At 41.4% G+C, this 21,486-nt stretch overlaps 1 protein-coding gene across 7 annotated transcripts in view; it reads left to right on the forward strand.

Moving 5' to 3' along the window:
* The first annotated feature begins 1,508 nt into the window (after nucleotides 1–1,508).
* The window catches only part of BICD1 (BICD cargo adaptor 1), a 256,333-nt gene continuing 236,355 nt past the window's right edge, over nucleotides 1,509–21,486 (forward strand). For 2 of the 7 annotated variants that reach the window (XM_045466182.1, XM_045466183.1), the window contains exon 1: nucleotides 1,537–2,808. In XM_045466182.1, coding sequence (XP_045322138.1) covers nucleotides 2,596–2,808 — 213 coding nt within the window. In that variant the 5' untranslated portion in view covers nucleotides 1,537–2,595. Of the gene's footprint in view, nucleotides 2,809–21,486 lie in introns of all 7 variants that reach the window. The other 5 variants (XM_045466178.1, XM_045466179.1, XM_045466181.1 and 2 more) reach the window with 5 other exon arrangements.

Below are 21,486 nucleotides of genomic sequence, written 5' to 3' on the forward strand. Positions count from 1 at the left end.
GGGAATGGGTGGCAATGGAAACTTGGAAGAAGGAAGATCACAGAGGCAAACTCCATTCTTAGTTCTACCCAAAGGAAAGGGAATCATAGGCAATCTACTCCAAGTGTTATGATTCCTTTGGAAGGGCTCTGCTTATACTTAGCTGAGTTAGGAAAGGCCAAGGGCATCCTGGGAAGGAGGCAGTTTAGCTCCCTGCAATTACAGCTTTCATCTCTTTTCTCTCAGCACTTCATGATCGATTGTTCATCATTGTGATAGGGGATGGGCACTACAGGAGCACATGGGAGGGTCTTCTCAATTGTGGTGTGACCTCAAGGTAGTATAAGTGGAATGATGTGGTCTTGATCACCCCCGCATCTCTGCCAGCTTGCCATTCACGGTTGGTTGCATGTTTCAAGTGTTTTCTCCTTTATTTATTTATTTATTTATTTATTTATAGATTAGTTTATCACAAGAGAATATTCTGTTGTAATTGTCAGCATCTGGAAGGAATCTTTTCTGTGTTTTCCGAGGTAGAGAAGATCACATCCAGGCTATTAGTCAAGGCTTTGTAAGACATTGTTGTTTGTTTGCTCTTCCTCCCACACCATCAGCAACTGCCTTTTTTTGTTTACCAGGTACAAAATGAAGGGGAGAGTGGAGTCCTGCTTTCTAAAACGGGAAGCTAGCCAGTGTGTGTGTGTGTGTGTGTGTGTGTGTGTGTGTGTGTGTGTTGAACACCTCCTGGCCACTGAGAAGCAGCTCTCTAATAAGTGCAACCCAATAGAAGAGAGGGAAGGAACTGGTTAGACTTTTGGTCTATGGATCCCACAGCTTCCCTTCCATTTCCACAGAAATCGCTCCTTTTCTGCTCCTATCCCTCCCTTTGCTGTAGGTTCTGTATGCTCATCTCTTCTCTGCTTTTGGTCTTTCACTCTGACTTTGCCTTCACCTCTTTTTGTGACTCTTCATCATCACTCTTCATATTGCTCAAAGTGCTCATTTTAAGAGCATATGATATTTAGTTGCTGGATTTGTATTGTTAATGGAAGGTGAGGCCAACATAATGATCCAGTTTAGGGCTCTGGAGTTAAGATTAAATTTTGGCTTCACCACTTAAGAGTTGCCTGATTTGGACAAATCCCTCAACTTCCCTAGGCCTTTCTTTCGCCACTTGTAAGTTGGGTATAAGGGTTGCTACCCTCCAAGAATTGTCATTAGGACTGGAGAGAATGAACATACTATACTCAGAAGAATGCCTGTCACATGGGCTCAAGAACTATTAGCTGTTACTATTTTAAAAATGTTTATTGTAGGGTATATCGGTGGTACCGTATATAGGGAAATTTCATGCAGTTTTGCTTTATTGAAGAATCAGTAGAGGCATGAAATAATAGTACCCAGAGGCTTACTGGGTGCCTGCATTACAGATCTCTTTTTCGGAACAGATGCCGATCTTGTGGCAAACTGGGCACAGGACCCCTGCGCGAGGGCAAGCAATCTTTAGCGAAGACTCTCTGCAGGGGTAATAAGGCTATTCGGTGACAGAGTGAGGTGAACCAGGCCAAGCTGGAGAGCGGAAGGGAGGGAAGGCGGAGGGGGTGGTGGTGGAAGCGGGCGCCTGGGGGCGCGTCTGGCAGGCACTGGAACCCAGCGCTGGTTTGGGTGCCGGAGGCTGCGAGCCCAGGGGGCGAGAAGGATGCGCGGGCCCCGAGCGCGTTAGTTACTGTTTGCTTTTCTTTGGGGAAGGCGCCGAAGGTCTCTGAGCAGGTCCCTGAGCTTGCGCTCACGTCGCAGCGGCAGAGCAGGGGCGTCCCCGCCACTCTCGGGGGCTGCGCGTCCGCGGGGCAAAGCCGTGCGAGGAACTCCCGCCCGCGGCGAGCCCAGCAGGGAGGAGGCTCCCCCCGCGCGCGTCCCGCCGCCTTCGCCTTGGCCTCTGGCCCGCACTCCCCCCGCCCGTGCAGCCGGCGGCGGCAGCGGCGGTGGCCCCGCGCGCCCGGCGGGAGGCGCCTCGGGATGTTTCCGTCGGTTCCTTCCCTCCCCCCGCGCTGACTCCATCCGCCTCCCCGCCCCCTGCTCGGAGCCGGGGCCAGGCGCGAAGGGAGGGAGCGGGCCCGAGACTGCATCATTCCGCACCGGCTGCAGCACAGCCAGAGGGAGCAGGTGGAGCGAGCGAGCGAGCGAGACGCGAGCCGGAGCGCGCCAGGCCCCGGGGAGACTGCAGTGACGCTGCCCCGGAGACATGGCGGCCGGGCGCCTCTGAATAAGCAGAATCCGGAGCCCCTCGTCGTCCGCGGCCGCCGCAGCCCAGGCCATGCCGCACGGCTGCTGAGCGCACGCAGGGGCCGGCCCAGAGGACACATGCGGCAGCGGCTGCCGCCTCGCCCCTGATCCTCTCCCTGCGTTCTCCATGTTGCATTCCTCCTCAGTTTCTCGGGCTGTGTAGCCGCTGCCGCCGGGAGCAGCAGTCAGGGCATCGCTCCCCTCCGCACGTTCACCCAGCCACACTTTTCCATTTTTACCCTTCCCTCCCCACCGCCTTCACCCTTCCCCCCCGCCTGCCTGCCATCCATCACCCCACCCCGACACCCCCTCCTGCCTCCATCCGCCGGGGCTATGGCCGCAGAAGAGGTATTGCAGACTGTGGACCATTACAAGACTGAGATAGAGAGGCTGACCAAGGAGCTCACGGAGACGACCCACGAGAAGATCCAGGCTGCCGAGTACGGGCTGGTGGTCCTGGAAGAGAAGCTGACCCTCAAACAGCAGTATGACGAGCTGGAGGCAGAGTACGACAGCCTCAAGCAAGAGCTGGAGCAGCTGAAAGAGGTGAGTTGCCTGTCACCTCATCCCTGCTCGGCCCCCGTCCCCCCACCCCCAACGCCCACTCATCATGTACACAGAAGTCGGGAAGGATGCGGCTGGAAGGAATGTTTCTTCATCTTAGGGTCCTTTGTTGATAAGAGAGGATTGAAAGAGTCCATTGTCCCCCCCCCCCCCCCCAGAGAAAAATTGCCCAGGAAATGAATGTATAAGCTGGAATTCGAGAGGCAGTGGCCCTTCAGGCTGTGGGGGAGGGACATTCAGAAGTCTTCAAGTCTTAGCACTCTGAGGCGACCTTCTGCTGGGTTGGAATGTGTAAATCCAACTTCTCAAAACTGCTGTTATTTCAAACCTGGGTTCCAGCGACAATCCCATAATCCACAAAGGCGATGAGTAGGTTTGTGCTGAGGGACCCACAATTTAAGGATGTAGGATCTATGCTACCTCAGCCTTCTGAACGTAACCACTCCTTGATGCAAGAGGGGACTGTTATTAGAAGAACTCCCCGCCAATCCCATTTGACAAAGTCTGGGCAATCTTCATTCTCCTTGACTTTAGTTATTCTTGTCATGGGCTGCCTGAGAAAAACAACTCCGCTGGATGATCCCACTGCCTTGATTTCACTTCTGAGTGAGGCAGAGCCATTCCCAAGCCCTGTAAGGTCACCCTGACCAGGGAGAATTTAAACTCCCTTACAAATGGTCTGAATGGTAGGTAGCAAATACATGGGTGGCTGTCCATATCAGATGAGCCTCTTCTGTTCTAAGGGACAGTGTTTATAAAATGCGTAACACTTGTGCTTTGTAGTCTTTTCGTATTTGGCTTTTTTTAAAGACTGGCTAATGTTTTAGAAGAAAATAATGGCTATGCTTTGATGTCCTGTCAAGCACTCATAAGCATATACATACTGTTGAAGGAACTCAGTCTATTTTACCCGATTCCTGAAGCACTATGGGTAGCAACTCACTGGTTATAAATTTAAATGTACCCACTGCTTTTCAATGTGGCAAGTCTTTATTTTTAGGTGCATTTTGGCATTTAAAGTGTTATTTCTAAATTTAGTATATATTATTATTGAAAATGTTTTCTTATCATGTACTCACTTTTTCAGAAGGCATCTGTTTTATGTTGTTACAGTTAAAAAACATGGTTTATGACCTGTCTAATGAACTTGCCTTCTAACTTAGTACATAATATGGCCAACACTTATACTTTCAGGTATGTCTAATTTTTATTCTGATGCCTAAAAGCCAACTAATAAACATACAGTGAACACCCCAACTAGACACCTGATCTTTGTGTATCAGGCTGTTAATTTTGAGTTCATGTTTTTCTTACCATGGACATGTCTGTTCTTAACAACAGCTGGGCTTACTGGTATTGTCCAACTTAGATTAGGTCTGATGTGTTTAAATTCAGTAATGCTAAACCTTGTGAAGTCAGGAAACAGGATAGTGATTGTAATTCTCAGAGATGTTTTGATGTTTACACCTATCAACACTGCTTTGCCAAGACGAGGAAGTGCAAACCAGGCAGTGGTAAGCCATCACCTCCTTGATAAAGGAGCTAGACTTCATTTAATTAAGTATTACTGTTAACTGACCTTCCTGCTTGATTTAAACAACATTTCTAGGGATGTTTCTGTGTCATTTGCACTTAGCCTGCATAGTAAACCATAATGCAATTGTCTTTGCCTTTACTAGACCATGAGCTCTTAAGGCAAGGAATCTGTCTTAATTTACTTTGCATCTAAAGCCTTTAACAAAGCCTAGCACATAGTAAGTGAGTAATAAATATTTTATGGAAAAATAAATTTATACTGGAAGAAGGTACACCTTTATCAAACATTCACTAGTCAGTATTGGTTAGTGTCAGAGAAAGACTAAGAAAATTAGGAGGTATGGGAACTGTTATTGAAACACTATATTACTATCATCAACAATAATGGGGAAAATGAGAAAAAACATTTTGTGAGCATGGTATAACAGTGGTTTCTTAATAAAGAATGATACAAATAGTAGTTATAAATTTTTTTCTTTAAAAATCCAAGGTGTATTTTGTTCTATATAGCAGGAGGTTAATAAAAAATTTATCATTATTATTTTTACCAAATGATACTCATGTACATATGTATTTTAAGTTGCACTTAGCATAAATTAATTCAGTGTTTTGATTCCTAATGAACTGTCTTAAGCAATTACATACAATTTATTTTAGAGTAATAAAAATAATCATTATATTTGATTGATAGACTAACCTGGTATTTTTATTCTTTAAACATAATGTACACTTTAGTTGGGAATATTATTAAATGAGCTAAATCTGTCTCAATAATATTTCCTGTTTGAAAAGTAAATCCAGAAGAATTGTGCAAACAAAGATATCCCGATGATGATATCATATAGAAACCATTTTTGAAAGACATGTTTTATGAGTGCTCTGATTTTTAAAAGGGAAGTTTTGTTCATTTTCAGGTGCATATAGTAAACAATGTTACATTTTATCTGTAAAGCCAAGTATAAAAATCTTTGGTTTATTTCTAGGCTCTTTCAACAACTATGATTCATTTAAAAATAATTGGTCCAGTTTATGGGAATATCAACAGAGAAAGACTGTACTGTTTTTCGAAGTTGAACATTGGTAATTTGTAGGGTAGCAATATGGCTCAGGCTTTACAGGTCATTTTGTTTTCAAGAGTCAGCACCCAACAATGTTGCTGCCCTCCTTCCCAGGCTGATTACCGCTGTGACAATAATGGAAATGAGCAGCATTGCCTGAAGATGTTCAAAATCAAGACAATGAATTCCTGAATGTTTTTCTAGTTATTTCTTCCCTTAGTCTAGATTGCTTTTTGACCTGGCCTGACATCATGTAGAGCTCTGCCCTGTGCCTACATCACTGTCTACATGACCCAAAAGAACACACTTAAAAAGAAAAGTACTAAGGATATGAAAAAAAGAATGACTTCTGACATCGTCATAATGTTCTCGTTTTAATTATCTTTGGGGAGCTGGACAAGACCACATACCCGTTAGAATACGTGACCATCATTTTATGATTTCACAAGTAATGTTTGCTTCTCAGTGACCTGAGGGGCACCCGTGCCCAGTTATGTCCAGATCCTGCTGATTGTATGTTTGGGATGTGTATAAATCAGCACTGTGAGTGTCATTCAGGCCAAAATAGTGTTTGAAGAAGAGTCATAGTTCTAAAACAATTTTAAAGCTAAAAATATACATACATTAAAAAAACCCCTAGAATTTAAGTTTGTTTATTTGTTTTTTGTTTTGTTTCTTACTTAAAAAATATTTGAAATTTAGAAAGTAGTAAAGTTGAGAAAGATCTCCTCAGAAAGGAATGATTCAGCATTCCTGATGGCGTTTTAGAAAACATCCATGTGACATCTTTAGAAAAGTTTTGCAGCTAGGCTACAGTAGACTATGTACTAAGAATCTCCAGCTCCCTTTTTTTGCTCATGTTCTCAACCCTGACACCAAGGATAGACCCCACTTGCTGAAGAAGCACTTTGTGGGCAATGGGCAGCTTTTCTTCCTGGCACCGATTTTATGATTTTTCAGGGCTATGGTTAAATCATTCAAGGAGTAAACATTGAACTCACACACTTTTTAGAGACTGTCACATTAGGGACCTGAGGAAAGCCATTAAATTACTTTGATTCATCTTTAAACAGAAAGTTTTTTCTTCATATGCTTGTTGTATATTCTAAATCATGAAATCATACTGTGGTGGGAATCCCCAGATTTCACTTCCCATCTATAAATAAACATAGCGAATGTTAATAATTCATTTACCTAAGCTAATATTTTCTTACTCACTGTTTTTTTCAAAAAAGAAATATTTATTTTTATTATCAAATTAATTAAAACATCTAAAATATATCAATGTAGGGTGCCTAGGTGGCTCAGTTGGTTGAGCATCTGACTTCTGATTTTGGCTCATGATTCCAGGGTTGTGGGATCAAGCCCCGTGTTGTGTGCCAAATGTAGAGACTGCTTGGGATTCTGTCTCCCTCTCTTTGCCCCTCTGCCCCTCTCCCCCACTCACGCGCTCTCTTTCTCTCTCTCTCTCAAAAAAAAAAAAAAAGAATGATACTTTAAAAAAGTATATGCACATATATTTTTGGAAAGTATTTACAAACAACCTCAACAAACAACACAACCACTTTCAATCATATTTCTTCCTTTCTTTTTTTTTTGACCTAATTGCTCTAACTTGCACCCTTCTTTTTATTTCAACTCAAAATTTCATCTCTGGCAAAGTTATTTCTCAGATATCATTTAGCAAGTTGTTATATCTTTAATCACACTCATGCTTGTATGAACATGTATGGTAACCACGGTTGGGCAATTTTTTTGGATTTGCATGTTTGTGAATATTCTACTATATCATTCCCTTAAATACAGTTGTACTTTATGGACATCGCATTCCAAATTTGAAAATATGATGGCTACTTGCATGTTGAAATATAGTGTAAAACATAATGTTGTACCTGTAAATATGGCTTTGAAGGAGAGGAAGGCATGAAGAGATGCACTCACAATAATTCATTGTGCTGAAGGAGAAGACATGTGAAGTCAAGTGGCAGGAGTTGAAATTGGAAAGTGGCAGGAGCTACATTTTGCCTTGAAGATGGGGAACCATTAAAAGGAAATGAAAAGAAACACTTTGTAACTGTATTTGGTGCCTTATATCTTATTTGATATTCAAAGTAATTCGAAGACTTACTGCTCATTTTTACAGATAAAAAATAGCAAAAATAATATAGTGTTTAATTATGTACAAAGCTCCATTTAGGACTAGGCATTTTGCATGTCTTATCTCTGATTCTTACAGCGATCTTTTTATGAGGTAGATATTACTCAAATTATGCAGAAGAGGAAAGTAGGTTTTAGGTTAAGGATTCTTCTCAAGGCTGCCAAACTAAGTGGTGAAACCTGGTTTAGGAAGAAGCCCATTTTTTTCTCACTGCACCATACCACCCGGGAAGGTGGTACACGTCCGTCACAAGTGTGGTTTAGAAAGTCCCAGCGTTGGCTCTAGAGGGTGGATTGGAGCTGTGCGGGAACAGTAGGGATGGTGAGGAGGGGGTCACACCTAACAGACCTTCAGGAGGTGTAGGGTGGAACCCAATGCTGGGTGACTAGATGTGGAAGGTACGGGAAAGAATAGAGTGGAGTATTTTCTTAGGATGTGTAGAAGGTGGTTCCATTTACAAAGGAAGGTGCTATGGGGTAGAGCAGTTTTAGAGGGTAAGGTTGATGGCCAAGGCATATGAGTCCTTTTAATTCATGTTTTCTTTGAGGGGAGGCATAAGTTCCATGAGACAATCCAGTACTCAACCCTCAATTTAATAAAACAAATGAGTAATTTGTGCAATTAGTCACCATTTCATTCAGACCTAATTTCCAGAACACGGAAGACATGAACAACTTAACAGTGTTTTCACCAGTTGGTTTGACTGCATTTTGAATTAGGAGATTTGAAAATTAATAAACAATGGGCAAAGAAGCTGGGCTGACACAGCGAGGGCCCAGAGGTCAGCCTACGTTGAAAACAGTCCTTGCTGACCTCTTCAGTTAGAGAGGGGCCTGGGAGAAACAGCTCACACCCCTTGCTGACTGAAAACTTGAAATTGCATTAGTGTTTTGTTTTGTTTTGTTTTTATTTGAGAGAGAGAGAGAGAGAGAGAGAGAGAGAGAGCATGTGAGCAGGGAGCGGGACAGATGTAGAAAGAGAATTCTAAGCAGGTTCCACACTCAGTGTGGAGCCTGACATTGGGCTTGATCCCACAACCCTGGGATTATGACCTGAGCCGAAATCAAGAGTCAGATGCTCAATCGACTGAGTCACCCAGGCGTCCCTTTTGAATTTAAGGTTTTTTTTCCTTTCCTTTTTTGGTGACAAGAGTTGATTGCTCCTTCAGAATTATGATTCTGTAATTACAACAATTTATGGCAATAATCCAAGTTAGGTAAAATCATATACAAATTAATAGTTTCTCCTTTCTCTCCTCCCAATTCTGTCTATATTTCTAATACTTTGATGAGTATTCTTTTATACTTGTTTTAAATGTCTTTAAACATAAATCCATTGACAGGGTTGTTGTTCCTATTCCTTTGTTTTTATAAAAATGGGGTCACTTTATACATATTACTTTGCAACCTGCTGTCTTTCATTTAATACTGTATCCTTTTAGAATGCAGATTTTTCTAGAGCAGGGCTACCTTTTTAAGGCACTGATGTTGCAAGTGTGAAGAAAATTGGACTGCGTAGAGAAGAAAACCAGAGCATCTCAGGGAGGGTGGGTGACTCTGGGGGCTTGGAGGGAGCAGGTGGCCCAGCTTCTGCCCTGAGGATGGCTCTGGTGCTGAAAGAGAGAAAGTAAGTGCAGGCGTGTGTGAAACAAATGGATGGTGTTTGTTGTGTTGTCCTGTGGCAGGCCTGTGTGATAACACCAAGGAAAAAGATGGAAAGTCTTGTGGGTGAATTAGCAGCAGTTTTGATTCTTGTCTTCTTGGCTGACGATGGAGCTATGTGTATCAGCATAATAGATGGCTAGGTTCCATGGCCAGCAAGAGCTGGTCCTGCAGTGTGACTGCATCCTGTCCATACTGGGTCTTGGTGAGAAGCCAAGATGATTCAGACAATTGGGCCTCTTTATGTTCTCCCATCTTTGCCCCGTGATAGTTGAGTTTTGAGATAGTTGGTTAGGCTCTTCCACAGCACCTCGTATTTGACATGTCATGAAGTCGATGGGGATCAGTGGGTACAAGACAGGAGATTGTTTGGCAAAAGTGTTCTTCCTTATTACAATGAAAAAGAATAGAAGAATGACAATTGATACCTTTTCCTTCTGGGATTTAATTATTTTGTCTATAAAATTAAGGGGATGGGATAATTTCTATGATTTTTTGCAGCTCTAAATTTCTGTGATGCTGTGTTTTAGAGTTACCTTGTCTACTTATTTTATCTACCTGTCCTTTACTTTTCAAATTCGTTCTATTTTTTTTTTTTTTTTTTACAAAATACAGAATGATCTTATGTAATTACAGTAATGTTTACCCAGCCTTTAGGGATGTGCATCAGCTGTTTTTGGTATTTTTCGTCCCATCTATTTCTGCTCTGGTCACTCACTTCTAGCCAGGATAATCCACTTGTTTTCACACTTGTATTCTGTCCATTTATTTATTTACTTATTTATTTTTAATAATTCACAGTTTTCCTTTCCTTTGATACCTGGCCCAAACTCCTTTTCCTTCTGGATTCACTTTAGTTCTTTAATCATATCTATATTGTTATAGAACTGATTCATTGAGTTTATTTCATTGACATATTTGTACTTGGCTTCAGAGAGCAGAACCATGGCCCAGTGGGTCTCTGGGAGCCGATTTGGGGCCCAAATCAAGAACTAACAAGTACAGGTGTCCAATAATGGAATGAGGCAGCTTTCTTTAGGAAGTAGTGAGCTCCCTGTCACCAAAAAAATTTAAGGAAAGGCTAGGCAACCACATGCTAGAAACACTGTCTGGAAGGTTCATACTTAGAAAGGAGTTTATGTATCCAAGTTTCCCCCCAACCCAATCTGAGTTTTTTTGATTTTATCATTTCATGTGTTCCAAGTAATTTCATATGTTTATGTGTTTTTAATATGCTCTTCCCCATGACTAGATAACAGTGTTTCCAACTTGGTTACATTTTTCTGTTTAATGTTTAGCATTTTGCTGTATTTCTGACTTTGAATATTTGGAATGTTTTCAAAGTATATCAAAAGTTTATCTTAATTTTGATTTATGTTTTGCTTGATTTTCAGTAGGAAACATGCATAATAAAGAATTTAAGGTGACTACATCTGTAAATTTGGGGTAATATCCATGAAACTTTGTATAGTTTGAAGCTATATGGTTACATTGAGGGGGGGGGGGTCTATAGCCTCTAGAATATTTGTTTTCATACATACACACACAGTGATATATTTTGTCATTTACACTTAGTTCAGTATTTTAAATTTTTTTTTTTTTTTTTTTTTTTTCAACATTTATTTATTTTTGGGACAGAGAGAGACAGAGTATGAACGGGGGAGGGGCAGAGAGAGAGGGAGACACAGAATCGGAAACAGGCTCCAGGCTCTGAGCCATCAGCCCAGAGCCCGACGCGGGGCTCGAACTCACGGACCGCGAGATCGTGACCTGGCTGAAGTCGGACGCCCAACCGACTGCGCCACCCAGGCGCCCCTTAGTTCAGTATTTTATATCTGCACTGTCAACTGTTTTCATTAGGTAGCAATCTGAGTTTTTGTTTTGCTTTAGATTGCCCATGCCTCTTGTTGTGTTTCAGTTATCCATTCAAAAGTTTGTATTGAGTGGCTACTATGTTGGGCACTATGCCACATGGTGAAGATACAGTGTTGAGCAAGACAGACAAGATGGAGGTGCCTGAATGGAGCTTATGTTTCAGACCTGGGAGAGAGCCCACAAACACACACAGTCAGGATGTGAGAAATGCCACAAGTGAAGAGATGGAGACTGGCTAGGGATGGTGTGATCAGGAAAGCCTCTCTAGGAGGTGATGGTTGAGCCCGGACCTGAATGATAAAGGGCCCATCCTGTGGAAGAGGGGATTTTGAGGAAGGGGTACAAGTACAAAGATCATAGAACTCTGTTTGTGGTTGTTAGGGGAAATGATGGGTCACCATGCCTTGTAAGTATAGCCATTCATATTTGAAAAGTGACCGTTTATAAAGTACTATATTATCTTTAGAGTTTTGGATGAGATTTTGGGTCTCAGCATAGGAAGTGTGTAAGCAAAGCCTAAATATGCTCTCTGGGATCTTCTTTTGGAAGAGTTGGGTCAGAATCAGTGACTTTCTACACGGACTACTCATTAGGGTCATCTGGGTGATTTACAAAAATACTGCTGCCTTGACCCCATGATCCCACTCCTGCTTCCCCCCTGGGCAGTTCAGAGTCTTTGGGGGTGAAGCCGGGGCTTTGTTATGTTAACCCTTCTCCCCTTATAGGTACAGTTAGGGCTGAGAACCTCTCCTAGAAACTTCCAACTCTAGGACTAAATGACTATAGGAATAGAAGTGTTCTGTAAGAAAAGCTGGGAAGTTATGAGCTAATATGTAAACCTTAATTGCACAGTCTTTTTACTTCTCCAGTTTCTGAAAACTAAAACACTGTAGGGGCACCTGGATGGCTCAGTCAATTAAGTGTCTGACTTCAGCTCAGGTCATGATCTTGCGTCCGTGAGTTCAAGCCCCGCGTTGGGCTCTGTGCTAACAGCACAGAGCCTGGAACCTGCTTCAGGTTCTGTGTCTTCCTCTCTCTCTGCCCCTCCCCCACTCACGCTCTTCTCTGTGTCTCTCAAAAATGAATAAACAGTTAAATAATTAAAAACAAAAAACTAAAACACTGTAAAGCCTTTCAGAAAACCAACAGATATCATCAAAAACTTGACTGCGTTAGACAGAAATGTATGTTAAATGAGACTGTGTTTATTTTTATATACTCTAGGGTTCTTTAAAGTTTACTTTAAAAGTTGTCTTCTTTGGGGCGCCTGGGTGGCTCAGTCGGTTGAGCGTCCGACTTCAGCTCAGGTCACGATCTCGCGGTCCGTGAGTTCGAGCCCCGCGTCGGGCTCTGGGCTGATGGCTCAGAGCCTGGAGCCTGCTTCTGATTCTGTGTCTCCCTTTCTCTCTGCCCCTCCCCTGTTCATGCTCTGTCTCTCTCTGTCTCAAAAATAAATAAAAAACGTTAAAGAAATTAAAAAAAAAAGTCTTCTTTGTTGAATCTGTTTTTTTTGCTTTATTCTGTTTGCAGTTGCTAATGCAAACTTTACAGGTTTATAAATAGAGAATTAAAAAAGAATTGCTTTGATTGATCTTTAACTTCTGGGGTTCTTTTTTTAATTATTAATGTTTATTTATTTATTCTGAGAGAGAGAGAGTGGGGGGAGGGAAAGAGAGAGAGGGAGACAGGATCTCAGGCAGGCTCCACACTGTCAGCGCAGAGCCTGACATTGGGCTCAGTTTTACGAACCATGAGATCATGACCTGAACTGAAATCAAAAGGATGCTTAATGGACTGAGCCACCCAGGCACCCCTGGGGTTATTTCCAACTGTTCTTTTGGTTATACATGCTCACTGTTTTCAAACAGTATTTTATGGAGAAAAAGCACTCTTCTAAAATGTAATATTTAACTGGTGTGTTTCTGTCTTTAAAATTAGAATTGAAAATAAGAAACCTGTTTACATTTATGGGAAGTACCCGGTGACAGCAATTTCCTTAAGAATGCTTGTTGCAGTTTGGCGTGGGTCTGTAATGGAAGGTTCAGAATGACGGGTCTTTGTTTTTCTCTTGCATACTGCAGACTAATGTGGAATCAAATGCCACTGCTGAAGAGGCCTTATCCATCACTTTTTGAAATTGAAAAAGGTTTATATTATAACGGATGTGTGTTGTTGATAAGCCTTACTGAGTGCCATTCTCTAGAAGGTTTTAGGAGATTTTTTTTTTTAAGTTGACCTCTGTGTGAGGTAACTAGATGGAGACAGGACTGGCCATGACTTCTGTTGTTGAGCTGAAGATACTGTCATCTTGCACATTATCTTTTTGGCATATACAACCATTTTTTCCCGCTTTAAATCACAATGTGGCTTGCTTTCTGCTAATGCTGGTGTATGTGTGCAGAGCTTTTAAACCCAAAACCTCAAGTAAACATAATTAGGAAGGAAAAGCAACCATTACAGAGGAGAAGAAAGGGGTATATTGCACTTGGAAACCAATTCTGAATACCTTTTGAATTGTTGGCTTTTTGGATTATTTAAAAAAAAAAATTGATACTGGGGACTCCTGGGTGGCTCATTCGGTTAAGTGTCTGACTTCGGCCTGGCCAGGATCTCACAGTTTGTGGGTTTGAGCCCTGCATTGGGCTCTGTGCTGACAGCTCGGAGCCTGCTTCGGATTCTGTGTCACTCCCTCTCTGCTCCTCCCCCTCTGGCACTCTGTCTCCCCCTCTCTCAAAAATAGACAAACATTAGGGGCACTTGCATGGCTCAGTCGGTTAATCGGCCGACTTCGGCTCAGGTCATGATCTCGGGGTCCGTGAGTTCGAGCCCCGCGTCGGGCTCTTTGCTGACAGCTCAGAGCCTGGAGCCTGTTTCAGATTCTGTGTCTCCCTCTCTCTGATACTCCCCCGTTCATGCTCTATCTCTCTCTGTCTCAAAAATAAATAAACATTAAAAAAAATATTTAAAAAAAATAGACAAACATTAAAAAAAATTAAAAAAGATATGATACCGGTTCTTAAGTAGTGTTGGTAATTCAGAATTAACTATGGCTTAATGATCTTCTTTTAGTTAATATTTTAAAATAATTTAGGGGCACCTGGGTAACCCAGTCATTCTTTGAGCCTCTGACTCTTGATTTTGGCTCAGGCATTATCCAGGGTTGTGGGACTGAGCCCTGCGTTGGGCTCTGCGATGAATGTAGAGCCTTCTTGGAGCCTCTCTCTCTCTCTCTCTCTCTCTCAAAAAAAAAAAAAAAAAAAAAAAAGTCCACCTCCTTCAAAGAGGGGAGAACACATGGGCATACACACACACACACACACACAAAATAATTTAGAACTAGAACCCTAAGAGACCTCAGGGTGTCTGTCTTAATTACTGTAGTTACAGTTATATGTGCTTTGTTTTTTCATTGTAGCAAAATAAATAAAATACCTTTGCAAGTAACTTTGAAGTGTTTGGGATAATATGAGCTATTATTTGCTAGAATTGAGACCAAGATCTCAAATCCACAATTATATTTTTAGGCAATGGTCACAGTAAGACATTTCAGGGAAAGACAATGAAAAGAACTTTATACCCATGAGGTTTTTGTCATCATTGATCAGTTTGAAGTGAAAAAATTTTAAGTTGCATTTTTATTTTATTTTTTTTTAATTTTTTTTTTCAACGTTTATTTATTTTTGGGACAGAGAGAGACAGAGCATGAACGGGGGAGGGGCAGAGAGAGAGGGAGACACAGAATCGGAAACAGGCTCCAGGCTCTGAGCCATCAGCCCAGAGCCTGACGCGGGGCTCGAACTCACGGACCGCGAGATCGTGACCTGGCTGAAGTCGGACGCTTAACCGACTGCGCCACCCAGGCGCCCCTAAGTTGCATTTTTAAAAAAAAGTTTATTTATTTTGAGAGAGAGGGAATGAGGGTGAGTAAGCAGGGAAGGGGCAGAGAGAGAGGGAGAGAGAGCATCCCAAGCAGGGTCCGTGCTGACAGCGTGGAGTGTGGAGCTCATTGGGGGGCTCAATCTTATGAGCCATGCGTGACCTGAGCCAAAATCAAGAGTCAGTCACTTAACCCACTGAGCCACCCAGGCACCCCTTAAGTTGTATTTTAATTTCTAATACCCATGTGATTTAGAAATTCAGAAAATGGACACCAGAGTAAATACTGTGAGCAGATCATTGCATAAAGCTAAATAATGGTTCATTCATTCTTCCCTACAATAATGATATATTTAGCACCTTCTATGTGTTAGGCATAGAACTGGATGCTGAGGATACACCAGAGAACAATTCCAACAGAAATCTTGGTGATGGAGGGAGACAAGGGGAGGGTAGTGTGGGGACAATAACCAAAATGAGTAAGTAAAATAGAATGTTAGATGGTCCTAAGTGGTAGAAAGAGCAGAGAAGAGGGAGATAGGCTTTGAAGTGGGAAAATGTTACTATTTCCAATAGTGTGGTCAGAGAGAGGCTCCTTGAGAGGGATGGCAAAGAGGCCACCTGACTGGCTGGGATTGAGTGAGGGGGGTGAATAGTAAACGAGGCAGAGAGGGAATGGGGCTTAAATGATGAATCAACTTTGAGGTTGTTACCAGGACTATGCCTTTTGGTCTCAGTGAGATGGGGAAACTTGAGAAGGATTTGGAGCAAAGGAGTCACAATGCTCTTTTTCCCCACATTGAGATAATCTGTGCATACTTTCAAGTAAGACTTAACTTCTTTTTGGGAAAAGGAGTTTAAATTGAACTGGTAGCTCCTGAGATGTGACGCATCCTTTTTTTAAACTCTCCTCCATAGCAAGTATTTAATAGATATTTATGGTATTGCATTGATTGAGGCTGGAAAAAAATGATAAAGTTATTCAGATAGCCAGGTATTTTATTTTCTTTTTAAAGAATATTTATTTAAGTAATCTCTACACCCAATGTGGGCCTCAAACTCAAAACCCCAAGATCAAGAGTCACGTGCTCTACAAACTGAGTCAGCCAGGTGCCCCGGGTAGCCAATTATTTTGAAAAGAGGTTGGATTAGACCACTGTTTTTAAAATAACCATTTGTATCATGTCTCTGCCTTTTGGCTAAGATCAAGTGTAAAAATAGCCATTTGTTTGATTGATTAAACCAGTTCATTAAAGAGACACTGTGCTGACTTTTCTGGTTCCTTGTACCTGAATCTTTAACTTTCTTTTATTCTCTGTCTCTTACTCTAGACCTTATGAACCATCCAGTAGATCCCAGTCGAAGGTGACAGAAAGACAATTTCAACATTCTATTATAGATTCTGTGTTATGGTTGATATCCTACTTTCTGAGGCACTGGAATGGATGCTAGTCATGATTTCATTCATTTGTATATTAAACATTTATTTAATGTTTATTCATTTTTGAGAGACAGAAGGACACAGAGCGTGATCAGGGGAGGGGCAGAGAGAGAGGGAGACACAGAATCCGAAGCAGGCTCCAGGCTCTGAGCTGTCGGCACAGAGCCCGATGTGGGGCTCAAGCTCACACATCGAGAGATCATGAGCTGAGCCGAAGTCAAATGCTTAGCTGATTGAGCCACCCAGGCACCCCTACATATTAAATTTTTTTTAGTTGAAGTATAGTTGGCATACAGTATTGTATAGGTTCAGGTGATTTAACATTTATATACATGGTGAACTGATTACCATGATAAATCTGGCCACTATCTGTTACCATGTGAAATTGTTGCCTATTATTATGTATGTTCTGTACTGTACGATGTACACTGTATCCTCATGTCTTGCTTATTTTATAATTGGAAGTTTGTTTGTATTAAATATTTAGGGAGGATCAGCTGTATGCTAAGCATTATGGTTGTTATATGAAAATGAGGAAGATACAGTATCTATGTATTAAAAATTTTTTTTTAAGTTTATTTATTTTGAGAGAGAGAGAGAACACGAATAGGGGAGAGGCAGAGAGAGAGGAAGAGAGAGAATCCCAAGCAGGCTCTGCACTGTCAGAACGGAGCCCGATGTGGGGTTTGAACCCACAAACTGCAAGACCATGACCTGAGCTGAAACCAAGAATCAGGTGCTGAACCGACAGAGCCACCCATGTGCCTCGAAATGGTCTATATTTTAAAGTTAGTTATTTACTGTTGGTAGCAACAGACATGAACAAAGGTGATTATGACACTTTATTGGAAAGGTCATGGGCTTTTTTTTTAATGTTTATTTCTTTATTTTGAGGGAGAGAGAGCATGTGTGCAAGAGTGGGGGATGTGCAGAGAGAGAGAGAGAGCGAGAGCAAGAGAGAGAGAATCTGAAGCAGGCTCCTCACGGTCAGTGCAGAGTCTGAAGTGGGGCTTGAACTCACAAACTGCAAGATCATGACCTGAGCTGAAATCAAGTCAGACGCTCAAATGACTGAGCCACCCAGGCGCCCCAAGGTCATGGGCTTTTGAGTCAGAGTGCTGTGTGATCTTAACACTTAAAACTCTATGAACCTCACTTTCTTCTTCTGTAAAATAGGGAAAGATATTAACTATGGGTGTTAAAGAAAAATCCCTGTGAGGGATGTAAAAGAGTCCTTGACACATAGTAAACACCTGATAAGTGATGGATGTGTTGGGGATGATGATAATAATAATAAAATAACAATAAAAACAGTAACGTGTTGGCTGTGCTTGATCGGATACTGAAGTGGAGGACAGCAAAGTTAACTTAAAAGAATCAGAGAAAGCTTCCTGATTGAGGCAACATGTGAGAGGGCATTGAAGAACAAGTAGGACTTTATCAGGAAGCTGAGAGGGCAGAGTCATTCAGTAAGATGGAAACCACCTGCAAAGGAGGGAAGGTTGGAGGGATTGATGCTTCTCAGCTGTGGTGGCTGCAGTAGGTGGTGTTTGAAATGAGATAAGAGGTGGGGGGTGAGCCTGGGGAGATGGTTTGGGGCCAGATGGGGAAAGGTCTTCTAATGAGGTTGTCAGTCCCCACCAGCCAAGGCCTTGGTGCTGACTGTGATGTCTGCCATGAGAAGGCTCTGCCAGTGACAGCAGGCTCAGCCACCCTGGAGGAAGGTACCTCTAACAAATCAGGGGGCTGTTTGTATGTGCTCTTTTGGGTATGTTTTAGGGTTTGTTTTAGCCTCATGGCTTTTTGTGAATGTGAGAGTGGCAGCTTCCCGGTCTTTTATTGCCATTGTGGTCAGGTTGCCTAATTGCCTGTTAGTTTGGCCCTCAGCGCCCACTGTCTCTTCACGGCATTGGGCTGGTGCTGCTCCTCATGGTCCTGATCTCTCACATCCCCCTCTGATTCCTGACTCTGTCAGCTCTGAGAGCCACTAGTGTCCTGCAGTCTTGACATAGATCCTTTAACATTTTTTTTTTAAAGTTTTAAATTTTATTTAAACCCAAGTTAGTTAACATATAATGTAATAATGGTTTCACGAGTAGTTGACATAGATTCTAATCTGTTGGTCAAGCCTTTGGATATGTTAAGCTCTGTCCATATCGGACTTGAACATTCTCTGCCATTGGGTTTTGCTAACTAAATTTAATTGCTGTTTTCCTCCTGTTGTCTTTTCTCTCAGTTGCCATTGATTCAGGTTCAACCTTCCTTTTGCTTCTCCTCTGGGACAATCTCTCTTACAGCTTGTGAACAGGAGCAGGTCACTTATGGGGAAGTTCAGGAGCTTAAACTATTCTAATGCTATGAGAAAAGTCTTGAAAATTTCCAAGCAGGAAAATAATATAATTAGTTTTGTATACTTTTAAAGTTTATTTATTTATTTTGAGATGGGGGAAGGGAGTAAAAGAGAAAGAGAGAGAGAGAACCCAAGCAGGCTCCACACTGTCAGTGCTGAGTCTGTTGTGGGGCTCCATTCCACAAACTGTGAGATCATGACCTGAACCCCAATCAAGAGTTGCGTGGTTAATTGACTGAGCCACCCAGGCAACCAGGTTTATATTTTAAAATTGTGATTTTTGGTTTTTGGTTCTGGCAGTACAGTGGTCTAGGACCTCTGACTAACCTTTCTGCTGGAAACAGTTAAAGATACTTGATAACATATAACACTACCCCTTAAAATGCACAAGTGAATTGGCTATTTCGGAAGGATTCTCAGAGGCTAAAACTGAATTAAAGCAGAAACCCTTAGAACTAAGTAGTATATCAAAGCTGACTTTGGCTTTGAGTGCTTTTGCTGAATCAGGTAAAAATGAGCATTATTTTTGTGGGCTGCTTGGGGTAGAGAAAATAGGAGAGAGAAAAAGCTAATGTCCTTCTAAGTTTGAGGCCCAAAGGACTTAATGCTCAGTGTAAGGGACAATTGGATATATTGTCCTTCCCTACCTCCATCACCTGACTACATGAAAAATTGGGTCTTTTTCCTCAGATTTCATATTCCCCACAATTGGTTCTCACCATAGACTGCACATTGTTCACACAGAATGTATGTGTATGGAGGGGATGAAATCCAAAAAATCTTAAGGTCCTAAAGTCAGAATTTAGAATGATTCTAATCATTCCAGGTTGGTCATGCCTGCAGACATCTGTCAGAAGCAAATACAGACCTGCTCTAAGAAACCTACTGACACGATAGGTTAGAAAGAATCAACACAGATAATATTCTAAAAAATATGAAGGGTGCCTGGGTGGCTCAGCTGGTTAAGTATCAGACTCTCGATCTCAGTTCAGGTGTTGATCTCAGGGCCGTGAGTTCAGGCTCCATGCTGGGCTCCACACTGGGTATGAAGCCTACTTTAAAAATAAATAAAATAAAATAAAAATAAATAAATAAATAAATAAATAAATGGCAAAATATACAAGGAGCAAGGCACCTTTGGCTCCACATCTTTGTCATTACCTTTTAAATTTAAATTTATTTATTTTAATTTGAGAGAAAGAGAGGGAGAGAGAGAGAGAGGGAGGGAGAGAGTCATAAGCAGACTTGGGGCTCAATCCCACCACCCTAGGATCATGACCTGAACTGAAATCAAGAGTTGGATGCTCAACCAACTAAGCCACCCAGGCATCCCCTGGTCATTACTTTGTACTGTTAAACTTTAGGATATTTGCCTCACTGGTAGATGTGAAAGTTATCTCATTGTAGATTTGGTTTGCATTTTGGAGATTGTTAATGAGGGTAAGCATCTTCTTAGATGTTTACAAGTATTTATGTTTCCTCATTATTGAAAGGACTTTTTGTGTGTCTTTTGCCCATTTTTCTAGTGGGGTTGTTTATGTTCTTTTTACCCATTTGTAGGAGTATATCTGTGTTGTGTAGACTAAGCCTTCTCAGTCAATAAAGCCGGAAATCTCTTCCTAGTTTGTGCCTTGTCTTTTGACAGTTTCTGGGGTGTCTTTTGATGAGGAGAACTTCATAATTTTAATTTGGTTGACTTATTACTTTTATGTTGATACATTGTGTGTTTTTTAAGTTTATTTATTTATTTTGAGAGAGAATGAGCGAGAGAGCTGTCAGCATGGAGCCCGATGCAGGGTTCAATCTGATGAGCTGTGAGATCATGACCTGAGCCGAAGTCGGATGCCCAACTGACTGAGCCACCCAGGTGCCCCTATAATAACATTCTTAATAGCTGGTGGAATACTTCTTCCTATTTTAGGAAGTCTTCTTTGCTCTCATTGACTCTTTGCTTTGATAGGCTTTCAACGTTTACAAGGAAACAACAAGTGAATGAGGGCAGATCACACCATTTCTATCTCACCAGTAAGTGTTAAGGAGAAGGATGCCAAGTGTTTGGTTGTGGTTGTCCTAGACTTTGCATACATTTTTATAAGCAAAGCAGGCAAGCTCCAGAAAAGGAACTAAATTGTCTAATTAGATGTTACTAGAAAACTTAATGGGATCTGTGCTCTAATTCTTAAGAAGTCACTTGGGAGAAAAATATTATTTAAGGGCTTTTCATAAAGTATTAAAGATACAAGTTTGAATCCCTTTTTGGTTTTTGAGCAAGCACATGCATATTTCTAACTTAAGTATCTGGAATATCTTACTACCTGAAGCTCTGAAAATTCTTCCTTTGGTTATTTTTTTCTCATGACAGTTGTTGGAAAAACAAACTTGTAGACTACTTCCCAATTCACTGGTCTACTTAGGTATAAATAACATCATAATACCATAAAATTTAAAACTTTTATGGAAAGGATCAGGTGAAATATTACTTAAGTAGGAATTAACTTATTTTTTTTATCATTTTACATGATTCCATATATAGTATTATGAAAAATGTAATTGTTCCTCTTAAGTTGAAAAATTCATAGTATTACTTTTGTTCTGATAGTTTTAAACCAATAATTTTCTCTTACGTTTATAGCTTAATTACATTTTCAAGTCACAATACTTGACCTTTTCCCTTTCATAATATTAACTATATGAAGAAGAAAAGT

Source organism: Leopardus geoffroyi, chromosome B4, assembly GCF_018350155.1.
Source record: "Leopardus geoffroyi isolate Oge1 chromosome B4, O.geoffroyi_Oge1_pat1.0, whole genome shotgun sequence".
Lineage (NCBI taxonomy): Eukaryota > Metazoa > Chordata > Mammalia > Carnivora > Felidae > Leopardus > Leopardus geoffroyi.